At 28.9% G+C, this 15,073-nt stretch overlaps 1 protein-coding gene and 1 long non-coding RNA gene across 5 annotated transcripts in view; one reads left to right on the plus strand and one right to left on the minus strand.

The window, feature by feature from the left end:
* The window catches only part of LOC132932430 (facilitated trehalose transporter Tret1-like), a 41,963-nt gene that overhangs the window by 12,557 nt on the left and 14,333 nt on the right, over positions 1 to 15,073 (minus strand). For 2 of the 4 annotated variants that reach the window (XM_060998805.1, XM_060998806.1), the window contains exon 2: positions 949 to 1,292. In XM_060998805.1, the coding sequence (XP_060854788.1) occupies positions 949 to 1,292 (344 nt within the window). Of the gene's footprint in view, positions 1 to 948; positions 1,293 to 12,451; positions 12,647 to 12,914; positions 13,074 to 15,073 lie in introns of those variants that run through there. The other 2 variants (XM_060998808.1, XM_060998807.1) reach the window with 2 other exon arrangements.
* LOC132932435 (uncharacterized) overlaps positions 11,204 to 15,073 on the plus strand; it is a 31,010-nt gene continuing 27,140 nt past the window's right edge. The window contains exon 1 of the long non-coding RNA XR_009662873.1: positions 11,204 to 11,420. This is a non-coding gene — a long non-coding RNA (uncharacterized LOC132932435). The remainder of the gene's footprint in view (positions 11,421 to 15,073) is intronic.

A 15,073-nucleotide genomic window follows, 5' to 3' on the forward strand; every position in this document is an offset into this window, starting at 1 on the left:
TTACCTTAACATGAACACAATATCATACTTATACATATAGTTACGGATAAAAAAAAAACAGATTTCAAAAATATTTAGGGTTAATTAATTAAATGCCAGAAATTATTTTTTTCTCATTATTACAACGAAAATAATAATATTATTATATTTTGTTGTATAATACACAAAAAAACTAATATTTTGGAACACTGACATTCTTATAATATCGATATTTCTTTCACAATGCGTCTAACGCTCCAAATTTAGATATACTGGTTGTAATGTATGTGTGTTTAATTCCATTTAATTGAGTTGCTCATAAAACCAAATCTACTTTAACAAGTTATTTTTTTTTCTAATTATTTACTCAATCGATATGTAAATCTCGAAAACCAAAAGAACCCGACTAATATTTATTGACTTAAAATGGGATGTAAATGATAAGTATAAGAAATAAAAATAAAAATATCATATCATTTTTGTAAGATTTATTATTTTTTGTTACCAACAAACTTTTGTTTTAGAAAAATAAAAGTCACTGTTATCCCGACTATAAAAATATTATTTGTTTCAGTATATTGCACTAAAACCATATGCAAAAAAATATTTGGAATCGCACTAAGACGGAATGTAACTCCACTGTAGTGGAGTCTTGTTTCAACTATAAATAACTTAAATTTAAAAAATTTAAATTCGGTTACACTTATTTTGTTTTAAATATTTTGACCAATCCAACACCTATAAATCTGTAACTGCAAAATAACCAAAAAGAAATGTGCCTTCAGAATTGTAGTACTGTGACAGAAACGTTTGTTTTTTTTAAAAATCAAGAGATCTGCATAAGAACCCATGAAAATAATAATATGAACAATTACAAACTCAATCCTCTGCGTACATAGGATTAATATTTTTTTAACATCATATACATATTATTAAATCGTTATAAATATTATTTATTATAGCGCTTACCCGTGCATGCGGCAAGGTAAAGGTTGAGCGAGCTGCGCGGACGATCGGAATTCGATTTCATGGCGGCGGCCGAGTTGAATTCTTCTTGTGGTTGTTGTGGCCGTTGGCGATGCGGAGCTTTGTCCCCGTTGGAGAGCGATGCGCGAGTGCCGTCGTCCGCCGTCGGCGCTTCGCCTTCTCGGCTACCTGGGCCGGGCAAGGCCCCTTCCTCCATCAGCGTCTCTAACTCCATAGGACCGGTGAACTGCGGCCGCGCGTAACCAGACGTCTTCCTCCGGGGGGGACCACCGCCTCCGCTCAGATTCAACCGGTGTGTTTGCTGGGGTTGCGGTCTCGGCGGTTTCCTATAATATACGACAGTAATATTAGTAATATTATAATATATTAATAATACTATAATATACACGAACATTATCACGATTCTCTACGACAAGACACCATACTGTAGTGTGTATCGCGAAGGAATTCGACAGTTTTTCGTTAAAAGTCCAAAAAATGAGACACATCTACGATTTTTAAATCGCAAATAAACAGCTGGTGCGAATATACATTCTTAAGATTTCCAATAAAAAATAAATTATAATTCTCGAAATGTTTAGAGTTTAAAAGAGTGAGTCATAATGGCTACGAAAAAATGAACTATTCAGTAATCAGCATTACCTACTGCATACCGTTGATGGCAATTACTAATTAATAATCCATATTTGAGCAATTATAAAAACTATTCAGACATAATGATTATTAATTCGCGTTTGGTGTTTTTTTTTTACCCAACCTGTATATCCAGATTCTAATATAAAAAAACAAAACATTTTATATTACACTAAAAGGCAAAGTAATTACGGATTATTGAAATTAAATTCGTATACGTTTTATTGTTATATCAAGGATAAATCAAATATATTTATATAGCATATATGAGTTCATAATACTTCATTATTGAATACTGACAACGCATAAAAATATTATACCAAGTAAATTTTAAAAAAAGAAAAACACCTTAAGATTTAAGCTATATACAATAAATCACAACTTAACTGATTACATTTACTTTTTTAAAACAATGCAAACAATATCTAAAAAAAAAAATAAGTTTTAACGCGATTTCTATCAAAAATGAGCGGAGCAATGAATGTAGTATTGGTTTAGAATGATTAGTTTTTTTTGTCATTTTGGAACAGTTAAAAATTCTATAATTTTAAACTTTGGGGGTAGTTTTTGGTTGAATATTGAATTCTACTTTGGAGTGAAATAGTAAAAATTTCTCAGTATTTTTAAATAACTTCAGTTCCAGTTTCATATTTAAATTATGGTATTGACAGAAATTAATAACAATAGTATATGATATAATGTTTTAATAAAATATATATATGCAATGTTATTGGAAAACATAAGTGTGACCTACTGAACCGTTAACATTAATAAAAATAAATTATAAAATATTCTTAAAAATGTAAGTCATTATAATAGATGTGTTAAGTTTGATTCAAATGAATAAATGACAATTTATTGCTGTATGACAAGAATCGATGTGTCCGAAGAAAAGTTTTAGGCTAAAAAGTTTAGTTGCTCTGCTGTATATTTCTTCCTAGAATGTATTATTCGAAAAAGTACAGAGAGAGTTATTTGATTAGATTTTCGACGTAGACTTATAAAATTATACTATTAGACGCAGCAACACGCTTCATCGATTGGTCATGTATATGTATATACTATTTTTATATAAGTACATTATAGCACAGCACATGCCACGTGTATGTACTAGGTATATACACACCACACACACTATAAATAAATGTTATTTGAAGTTTAGTAAAATTTCGTGTCAACGCACTTTCGGAGCTGTACTGTTTATTTTGTGAACAATGATATAATATATAAATATCATAGTATATTATACACACAACCCTCCTCAATGATGGTGAAAACACTAAATTTGTACATAAATAAAATGTTTTTCAAACAACAATAATTTATACGACATATTTACACACAGGTAATAAATGTTCCGTTAAAGATGAGTAACATTTAAAAAAAAAATTAAATATTACGCGCTAAAATAACTTAAGAGATAAAAATAAATATTTTAAGTTAATTTTCACTTAAATACACTTAATATTTCAACTATAATATATGCATCTAATTATAGAGTCATTTCTAAGCAGAAAATTTTAAGTTTATAAAACTGCTAAAAGTATTTTGATTGTGTTTTAATTATGTCGGAGTAGGTATGTGACACGGTTCAGATGTCATTAATTTAAGGACGCGACGTAAATGCGCCGGATTAATTCATAAAGGAAATAATTAGTAATTACACATGATACGTGAACAATTTTGATCCCTGTATCTATTAGTTGTACTGTTTTTTATGTGAAAAAGTTTCTGTTTTTTATTTAATACGTAGACCGAATTTTAAATATACATTTTTTAACTGTCTATCGTTGGCGATCGTTAAACTTGTACATGGCTCGCAAGTTATGGTAAAAGAGTATATTAATAATATGAATTTTGACCGCATAAATATTAAAAAAAAATGTAGAGAATCAAAAATCATAATACGTAAAAATAAAATAAATTCAGAAACACGCAGATAATACTATATTGTCTATTATTGCGCTAAATGTGATATGAATTATACGATATTCTGGTTTGTTTTTCGTATACAGTTCTAACGAACTGTAAAATATCACGGTTACCGACATGGTTACAGTAGGATATATTGGGTTCACAACCACGTCACTGTATTGTCGTATGGCTTTTATCATATTCTAATTTTTAAGATATCAATACAAATGTTTCTGACCAAAATTTGTGTTGTAACTTTTCTTGTAATCGTTTAACGTTCTAAAAATAACGGAGTATTGTAATATCACATATTAATATGGTCAACGAGGTTTTGAACTTTACAGATACGAACGTTAACCGATAAACGAATATATTATAAATACCACACATCACATTAAATTAGCAGTGCTGGCTAATAAATATTCATTAGCGCTATTCATCAACTCGAAGAGTTCGAAGTTAAGACAATATCAGGTTTTGGTACCTATATTTGTGGATTCTGCAAATTAAACGACAGTACATATAACATACACATAAATGCCTATTATTGTGTACATGATGATAATAACATACAAAATACATAATTCAATGTCGTGTCGATTTAAGGGATCACTAAAAGTTTGTCTTCACGTCTCCCAGACTTAAAGCGGTTGGAACGATATTTGGTACTCGCCAATCGACCATACCGCGCGCAGTATATATTTTATCATTATTATTATAGTATAATATTATGCGTGTTTGTGGATACCGGAAAACCGTGAAGCTATCAACACACGACATCGCGTTGCACGCGTAAACTGCATCATACACGTCGTCGTAGTGCGTATTTAGTACGGTTATGGAACTCGTAAATCGTAATGGACGACGGTAATGATTGTAACGCGATATTGCACACATGCGCTGGACAGGTCAAGTGCGCGAGGCCGTCGTCAGCATGGAATTCCGCGAATCTCTGATACACGTTTCGGCAGATTGGCTATATATATTTTAACGCGGATGCTGTCGGTCGGTCGAAGATTGCAGTAAAACAACGTCGACAGAAAAGCCCAACGCAAAAGTTTCGCGCGTACTTATATTTTGTGCGTTATTGCGTTGTATCGCTACTTGTATTCATATCGCGGTTTGATCGGTTTATCATTACATAACTATATAGGTATTGCGATTGTTGGAATATCGATGAATCGTGTGGAATTACACGTATTAATTGCAATAATTAGCAGTCTATTATTACGTCACCGACACGCACTACTTGTTTACCGTGTAAATTTACTAAGAAAATTCCGAATTTCCCGGCCGTTCGAACTTTTACGGCAAGTAAATCCTATACGTTACTCGTGGTTTTCAATGAGCCGCTAAGAAAAAATACTTTTCCAATTTCGAATGTACCTATACTTCATTTCAAACACAATAACCGATGAGTAATGACATATAGTAATTAGTAATGATAAGGACCTATTGCAAACGTCATTGTCAAGGCGTGACAAAAGTAAAATTGAACGGTCGAACGGTCGTCACTTATCCACGTCTCTTCGATGGCAACATTTTCAGGCGTAAAACGGAACGGTATCGATTTTTCGTCGTTAAGATCAAAATTTTTAACTGCTATATGATATTGATTTTTCGGAAATATCTCTAAAACGTGTCTGTGTTCTGTAATACGCACATTCACCGATAAATCAGTAAATATTATAATAAGGTTCAATAATAGTATTACTCAATAGGTATTGTGTACAAAGATTAAAATTCTGTTTCAATAACAATTAAATGGTTTTATTATTCATTTATTACACGTAGGTAAACTTTACGTCAACTCAGTTATTATATTACTTTATTTTTTTCAAACTTATTTAAATATTTACTACCGATAACAATTTTATAAATTATCGTTAGATTAATTTTTTTTATATTAAAGATAGGTACTGCAGATACAATGCATGTCAACATATTAAATAATTTATATATTACATAATTAATAATGAATTCCGATTGCAATAAACTTACTACGAGATTGTAGTTGAATGTGTGTAGTACGTGTACTGTATGGTAGGACATTCTCACCATGTTTGTCGCAGTCAAAAACTTTAGTTAAAAACGCATTTAACATTGCACAGCGTTGGACTACTTCATTAAAATTTCTATTTTTCGTATATATTAATATTGTATGAGTTAGTTAAGTAAATTATTTTCGATAAGCTACGACTTATTTGAATTGATGTCATAAAAGAATAATAAAATAATCAATTTATTATTATGTAATAGATACCTAGATTAATACGTAATTTGAATGTTTATAAGTTTTGAGCAACCGAGGAATGTATATCGGTTATATTGCATTGATATATACTTATTATTGTACTTTAATTTTTTAAAACTCTCCAGAAATGTTGATATGGTACCTTTATAAAAATAAAGAAAATGTAGAAAACAGGAGAGGAAAGAGTAGTTGTAACAGGTCAATTTTTGATATGATGCACAAAAGTTCTTTCAAGCTTAATCAAAAACTATACTGACAACGGTCGGACACATTTAAAGAAATGGTAATTTCTAATTAATTGGTAATGTGTGTGGTGGCTTTATCAGATCAGATTAGTGCCGAATTTTAGTGTAATGATTTATCATATTGATATTTAACGTAAAACAAATGTATTTTTCGATTAAATGTTGCTTAATTATCTCAACAAGTAGGTTATTTGTAGATCAAGTATCAATCATAAAGATCGATTAAGAATACACAGCCCTATAAGTGAGCCTCTATAAATAGTTTTCATTATGGATCTGATGAAGTGAAAAAATAACACCAGCGTCCCGCATGTGTTTACTCGATATCTTACAAACAAATAACATGGTAAATACTAAATTGTACGTTCTGAATAATTCATTTAACTTTGTTATGTTAAATACTAGTGATCTAACAGATTAAAGTAAAAATATTGTCCAGTGAATCTCATAAGTCATAGGTTCTTTTATTATATTTTAGTTTAAAGCTAGTTATATAAGCATTTTAAAATTGTAAATTCATAACAGAATTAAATGGAATATTCAGAGCGTACAATTTTTTATGTTGTCTGTTTGTAAGACAGAGACGAGAGACAACACATGCGGGTGGTGTAGCGTCCTCTTAAGGAAATTGTACATAAGTATATTATAAATTTATAACCTTATACATTAAACATAATCTTTAATGTATACAGAAGGACTAAAAATATGAAATCGATGTATATATTTAATAAAAACCGAGGAAAGTCACTCTACTGTAATGTAGGTGTCTATTGTACCTTGTCATTGAGTAGCTCACTATAATAATATATGTGCTAAATTTGAATTCAAGGATAAATCACGGAATATGAAAAACGATTTTGAGTGGAGACCGTCTGCTAGCCTATATTTTATTAAATATTAATATTGCTATTTGTAATTTACTTTTCTATTATAGTAGTTAGTTGAACTAACTTTGACAAAAACAAATCGCATACTACGTATAGGTATTAATGGTATTATGTACTATATATTAATCTAATATTATTCTAAATTACTAGCTGTTATAAGCCAAAACTAACACACCGTAAAACTTTGTTAATAAATTCGTAATATAAATAGCTAAAAGTGAATCGTATAAAATTTTGAAAATAGTAATTAATAATAAACAATAAATGGCAAAAGTTTTAAGTTTTCTACATGAATAATATTTTTAAAATAACTAAAATTGTTATTTTTCTTTTAATTATCCAATTCTAAAATAATTAAGTACTAATATTACTAACTATACTCTATAAATCTGATTTGCTATCAAAAACCACTCAAAAGTTTAATATAGAAACATTTGTTCTACTAAAAAGTGTCTTATTTCACAAAAAACTAATCATGTAAGACCAATATATTTATTTTTTTTGCTAGTAAACAAAAAAAAACCAAAAAAATTTAAGTTTTTTTTTGCATTATATAATATATAATAATCGACGAATTGCATTTAAAATGCAATATGCACAATAAAATTTAAATATTTACCATCACTTGAAATTATATTACCACTTATCATTTAACAACTATAGTAAAATATGATAGAAACAACAACCCTTCATATTTTTTTTAAACATAATAACTTTTTTTGGACGATTATATATTTTAATATGGTAAAGAATTTAAGATAATTAATAAAAATAAAACTTATAAACTTCTCGAAAATATACCAATTACATCAATTGTATGAGCTTATCGCTTCCTTTATCTTAAATAATATATGCTATAAGAAACTATATATATATATACATTATTTTACGTACATGTTTTATATTTATTTAATACAATTTTTTTTGTACTATACTACTTTACTAGTTACAATCGTGTTATATTTAATAGCTATTATTCTTGGAGTAAATCAAGGCTTATTGAATAAGGTTTAGAAATATATATATTATACATTATATCAGAAGAAATGGTTACTTGTTTAATATTCTAAAATTTATTAAAACATTTATTTTATAACTATGTATTGAAACCTTTGAAAACAATTAGGTATAATTTAATAGGCAACCACATATTTGTTATTATTTGTATAACTGTAATTTATAATATGACATACGTCATATTATATGGATACTACATGTATCTATATGTATATTATAAACTACTTAAAAACTTTAAACGTACTAAAATTTTTGAAAAGTTATCAGATCATGTAAATTTATTATTATGGCAATGAGACCCACGGAAGTAAAATAACCATTTATAAATGAAAAAATTGTAGAGTATGTAATAAAAATTCTATAAAATAATTAGTGTTAAAAAGCAAACAACATAACATAACTACTAAAGTAAAATAAAATTGAAGTTCATTGGTTTTCTTAACGACAATGTGTCTATGACGTATTATTATGACTATAACTATAACTATAGTAACCACGACGCATAATTAATAATTATAAAATAAATTTAAAACTTGATGCACGTGATCCGTTTACTATTATAAATATAATATACAGAGGTATACAACTATGAATTAAGATTTGCTTTATCTCAATGTAGTGAATTATTTATAAATGCGAATACGATCTTGGCAATTTTTAATTCAATTCAATGTCAATTGTGTGTATATATATAATATATGTTAGCGTGTGTGTATATTGATGTATAGTGAATTCTAAACTCTAATACAATTGACTCGAATGAAATGCGATTGTGTGAATTACATTAGTTCAATAGCTGAGCAACAATTATACAGTCACAATTGGACATCATTGATTATTGCTTGAATTATAATACGTTTATTGTATTATTATCCACTGTAATTGATAGTACAGCGGAGAAATATTGCTGTTCGAGCACTAAAACGTCTATAACGAAAATCCCAGTAAAACACTGATAGCATACCGGTAGATGGTATAATAATATAAGAAATTCTTTCCCGACGTGTATTACTATACGTCTATACCTAATACCCAAGGAGGATTCCTAACTATTTTTTTTTTGTGCCAATGTTTATCATGCACAGGCATATTATACTATATTTTTTCCAATGGGAAATAATTGTTTATTAAATATAAAATAAATGTAATGTTAAAAAAAAACCATTACTGATCTCCATCACTGATTCATCTTGTATGATCAAAATACAGTATATATTAAATCGTCAACCGAGTTTTTATTAAATTATACACACAATACTTGAATTCAAAACAGTACACCTATTACCTACTATATATTATTATATAATATCATAATTTGTATTAACAAATTTCGAATGTACTACGCGTAGCACATAGTACAACTAATATGTTTACAAAATATGTTGTAAAAATCAGTAGTAAATAATATCTCGATTTAAATATACAATATAATACATTATAAGAATATAGTAGACAACTCAGAGGGAATATACTAATTAATAAATTATTTCAATCGTCATAGTATAGATACGTTTTGCCAGGAATTATTTTCGTTTTAGATAAGCCACGAACACCAGATATACTGGTGGTGTATCGTGCAATATCGTTCGTGTACACTGTACATATAATATTTTACATAATGCATATTATTATTATCGACACTATTTTGCATATGGAAACCTAAGAACCGACAAGTATAAGAACATATGTTTTGCCGCTAAGGTACGTTATGTATGTGTATTTATTTGTCTCTATAGTCTGTTTATTATCTTAAATCTAATATAGACGCTCGCCAAGAATTGTACAACTTGTTGTCGTATTAGGCCATATATTATTATTGTGTCTTCGATGTCGTAAATCGTACCATTATTATATGTTTGTGTTTATGTATATTATGATAATAAATATGCATTACTTACAAGTCATAATAGTACAACGAAAAATAGATAGTTCAAGCAATGTTTTAAATCATGTCTACTATTATACTTATAGTATAATACATACTTAGTTTTGATATGTACTGTATACCTAAAAGGAGATTTATTTTTTTTATATTTTAAAAATGTTTAATTATTTTATTTATTTAAATTTTGACGAGTGTATTTGATTTGATTTTTAGTGTAACCTATTCGAAAATTAGAAATTCGGATATGGGTAATGATCTTTTTTATTCGTTGACTTATAACTTATTATTTACTCTTTCCTCAAATCAACATCTATTGTATAGATTAATAATTTATAAAACAAAATCGAAGTTAAACTTTAAAATATTTTGTACATGCTATTAAATCGTTAATGAATTAGAATGTTTTGTGTTTTAATTTTTGATATTTATAATAGCTTATTTTATGATATATAGGTGCGTAATCTAAACGAATAAACCAATATATGATAACATATAATAGGTATGGATAGGTGTAATCCTTAAGCTACTAAGCTTAGTAAATTTATTTACAATAAATCTGTTATCTTATTAAATAAATAAGTAATAAAAGCTTTTCTAATAAACAATAGCAAATGTCTAAAAATGAATTAAAATGAAATAAAAAAAAAAAAAAATACTAAACAATACAGACATTTATAATTTATCCGTAATTCAAATTTGAACAATTTAAAAAATAACAACCAAACCGATTTTTCAAATTCCTCTAGTCAAGATAAAATAAAGAATTTATATACTTTAAAATATTTTCAGTCTTTCGAAAACGACTGCAACTGGAAATTATAAAATACTAAAAATACATTTAAACATGATTATTTTAAGTCCTTATAAATATCGAATAACAAATGTTCGGTGAAAATATCAAATATTTAACTCAACCTAAGATCAAATGAAGATCAATTTACGTAAACCTTTATGAATTCTGGTAAAATTTTAATAACATACCAAAAATACCATTTTTGTAGGATTTCCTACAAATATTATAGGCGTGTTATAAAACCTTAGGAGGCACTGCTGACTATGACTTATGACTGAAAAAATGAAAACATCGGTATCGGTATAATAATATGACGTGATGAATACTTTATAAACGTATAAAATAATATGTCATTTTAAAAACCATTAGATATCTGAGATTCTATGCGTCGCCCTGCGAAGAGTGTGAAATATGATCTAAACTCACGCAGCAATATTCTTTGACTATTGATATCAGTATAATTATAATAGTTATATAGCATACAAGTTACAATGACATTGACGTCAGACGAGTATGATAATAATATATTGCAGTATGTACCTATTATATTATTATAAACATTGGCGTATATTCCTAAACGATTGCTATATTCGACCAATCAACACACGTTTTTAGTTATCGCGAAATATTTTTTATAGCTCATGAAGAACACAACTAAACTATATCATCTCCGCGAAAAAAATTCAAGTTACACTTATATATTAAAAATTATAACACCTATATTAATATCATTCGTGCACAACCACGCGTACAAATAATATCATTATATGTAATTGAAATCCCAACATGAACAGTATAGAAGGACCAGGTCCCCTGCAGTGCCGTGGTAAGTGATATTCTTACTACGAAAAAAAAATATGTTTATTTTATAATTTAATCGTATTATTAAGTTTACATTTCTATATAATGTTAAGTATATTTAATCTATGACATTGTAGATTGACAATAAATAGACTAAACATTAGTACTACTATTAATAAGTAATAACTATAATAGCCAATAATTTATCAATTTTAGTAAACAAAAAAATATAACATGGACATGCCACTAAATTGTTTTTTCTATAAGCTTGTACTAGTGACCGCTAAGACATTATGATATACATCATATTATACTAAACTACTACCAAGTGCTATAGTCCATATACATATTATTATTGTTATGCACTGGTATACATTCATCGATTGTCGTCGTATAAATTAAACGACTTGCTTGTTCCACAAAATTGGAACCCAGTTCCGAGGGGATGACTGGGTGAGAAATGCGAAATGTGCACCGGGGTGGTAAACATGGAACGCTATTCTGGATTTTGTTCAATAGGCCCCTCGAGACATACACGACGACGCCCGATGAAAGACGAACTTCAAATGCGAATTTTATTAATGTCAGTAAAATAGCATGACCTGCAGTTACAGTAATTACTAGTTGGACGCTTGTCATATGACTTTCGATACCCATGGGTATAAACTAGATACGACTATAAAGACTTCCTTTATTACTATAATTATTCGATATACGTTTTTTATCGATTACATCAATTCGCGACTCTCCATTATAATTTATACTTTAAAAATTACTCTACCGACCGAAACAATAATATAATATAATAGCATTATACGACAAAGACAATCAACTACACCAAAGTATTTAGTATAATATTAAAATCAAATATTTTTTTTAATATAAGGTGTCGGGTATGCCTAAAAAAACTACAAGATTACCGAACATAATTATCAGTATTATAAGTACACGTGGTTTCGCGTGTCAAAACTCCTTGTATAACCAAACACCGGCTATTCAATAAATTATTTAACAATCGTAACGTTAAGAGATAACAAAATTTGTATTAAAACTTACGGTTATTAAAAGGCGATGTCGACGAACGGGTGTTATGGAAAAAAAATACAATTTAATCGGTATGGCAATATTATTTCGATTCACTTTATTTTGAAATATCGGAATACGCGAGCGGGAAAAAAACCAACATCGTATAATACTATATAATAGCAAGTAGCTGTTACCGATATCAGTGCAATGTTCGGCCCGACATTGAGAAGGGGCTTGGCGCCGCCGCGACCACTGCCGAGACTGCCGATTCTGACCCCACCGGTTCACCCTACAGTATACGCATAAGCGCGCGCACATTAGCACACAAACACACACACACACACACACGAGCATTTTCGAATAAATGCCCCCACCACGATTGTGCATCGGGTCATTTCGAATTCGTATACAAAGTCGTTATCATAATGATGATATAATATAATAATAATAATAATAATAATAATAAAAATAATGTATAACGATTTTGGTTTACCTGTTGCGCGCCGCACACGAGACGCGACGATGTAATACGAATGACTACAGTCGACGACACCCGAAGACGAGGAGGAAAAACGTAATACAAAAAAAAAAAATCTGAAACGACAGAGATTTAAAGAGAAAAAGCACACGGTAGACGTATTACTAACCTAACCTGCTCGATCGGGCGAACGCCGTACAGCGATCCAACGCATAGGTACTCGACGACTGCGGAACTCTGTACACGTGCGATGGTACGATGAACAATAATTTATTATTACAATAAATTCAGGTAGGTATTATAGTCGTACATAATATGAGTATATCGTTATTCCGACACCTGTTTTACGTTCCGCCAGAATACCGAATACGTGTAAAATGTATAACATATTTAAGCGGGGCGTCGAGTTGTTAACGAAAATCCGTCACACGGAATTGATACAGTTTTGTAAATAATTTATCGTGACACGTATAGAACACCAAGTATACTTGTCTATGCTCTACACTCGATACATCGAAGTGTAAACAATGAAACATGCTCATGACGTACTTCTTCCAAGTATAATATTTTTTCCTCGAATTTGCATGGATACGAACTTATGAAGAACGACAACAAACGTCGTTTCAAACTTCCGTACGTCCAATAGTTCAATATACTTTAATGTGTGCGTTACCACTAGAGCCACAGAACTAAAACGATCACACATTAATTTTAATTGAAAGCGATTCGTGATCGTGTATTTCGAACTATGTAATAATTCTATTTTCGAAATAAAAAAAACTGCATGACAAGTTATTTAAAAATAGTATTAATTTGGCTATTTAAACTTCAAAGCCGAATCGCAATTGATCGTATTATAACTTCTACTATTTGGTCCGGACAAATAGTCAACGATTTTTTTCATGTATATTATTGTCTTTAAAAATCTATAACGCACCTGTTGAGTGCTGAGGTCTATGATGAGATCATATGAAATGTATTATATGGGCTATCCCTGCCTTCAAAAGAGTTAAGTAATAAATAGCAACCGCACGAAAACCGAAATAAATATATGCATATATAAAAAAACAGATTTGGCCCGTTTATGTAATGATTACTATTAAACACATAACGCCTTCCGTCCAATCACTACTCCGCCTAAGATACACCGTAACAATCGTAATTGCCGATACACGCACCGAGAAAATCGATTTATTTAATAATTATTATGAACTAAATTTATATTTTCTATTTTATAATAAAACAAGTAAATATAGGAAATCTTGAAACATTTGAATTCTCTATATGAGGTATGTTTACTTGAGATCGATCATACTACTTTTTTAAATTTTGATTACTTCTTAAATTTATAGATTTTAAAATTTTAAAAGTTGATGGGTTTTAAAATATTCATGTGACAAGATTAAAAAAATATATCATAAAAATGGGATGATCGATCACAATAATAAATTTAATATCGAATTTAAACATTTTAAAGCGTTATAAGCGTTGGGTTTTAGCATTGAATGATCTTCTCGTATTATTCTGTAAACAGAAAAATTCTATGTCCGTCATCATATTTTTCTATTTCTTCTAATTTTCTAGTTTTATCAGTGTGCTGGATAAAAAGTACGTCTTGTTTTTAAGTGAAATATACGATTATTTGCATTCACGCACAAAAGAGTCTCGTTATTTTTTTACATTTCAGTTGTATTTACTAACGATTACTTACCAAACGCGAATATACCTTATAAATTGCCTATACAAAACTCCTTAAAAACAGTTGGAATCGAATCCCCTTAATCACCGTATTTGTTTTTTGTCCTATGAAAAAATATGATATCTACACAATATGTCTTCTACGATAGTGATCGGAAAACGTATACTTGTTTTCATCAAATTTTAAACTTGGAAAAATTACATTTAATACTTTATAAAACATAATAGTTTATAACTAATAACACGTGTAACACAATTAAATATTAATTGTAACCATAATAAGCATAATATAATAAATTATAATATGTGTCAGGTGACATTTATGATCTACTTCTACGGAGTGTAAAGTTGACACACAAATAACTATACAATCGTATTTGAATATGATTTAACACTAATTCGCGATTATTTGTTTACAATTATTCATTTTAATTTATAAAATCATTAGTTAAATATAACACGCGCAAATTAAATTC

This window comes from Rhopalosiphum padi, chromosome 1 (assembly GCF_020882245.1).
Source record: "Rhopalosiphum padi isolate XX-2018 chromosome 1, ASM2088224v1, whole genome shotgun sequence".
In the NCBI taxonomy this organism is placed as follows: domain Eukaryota; kingdom Metazoa; phylum Arthropoda; class Insecta; order Hemiptera; family Aphididae; genus Rhopalosiphum; species Rhopalosiphum padi.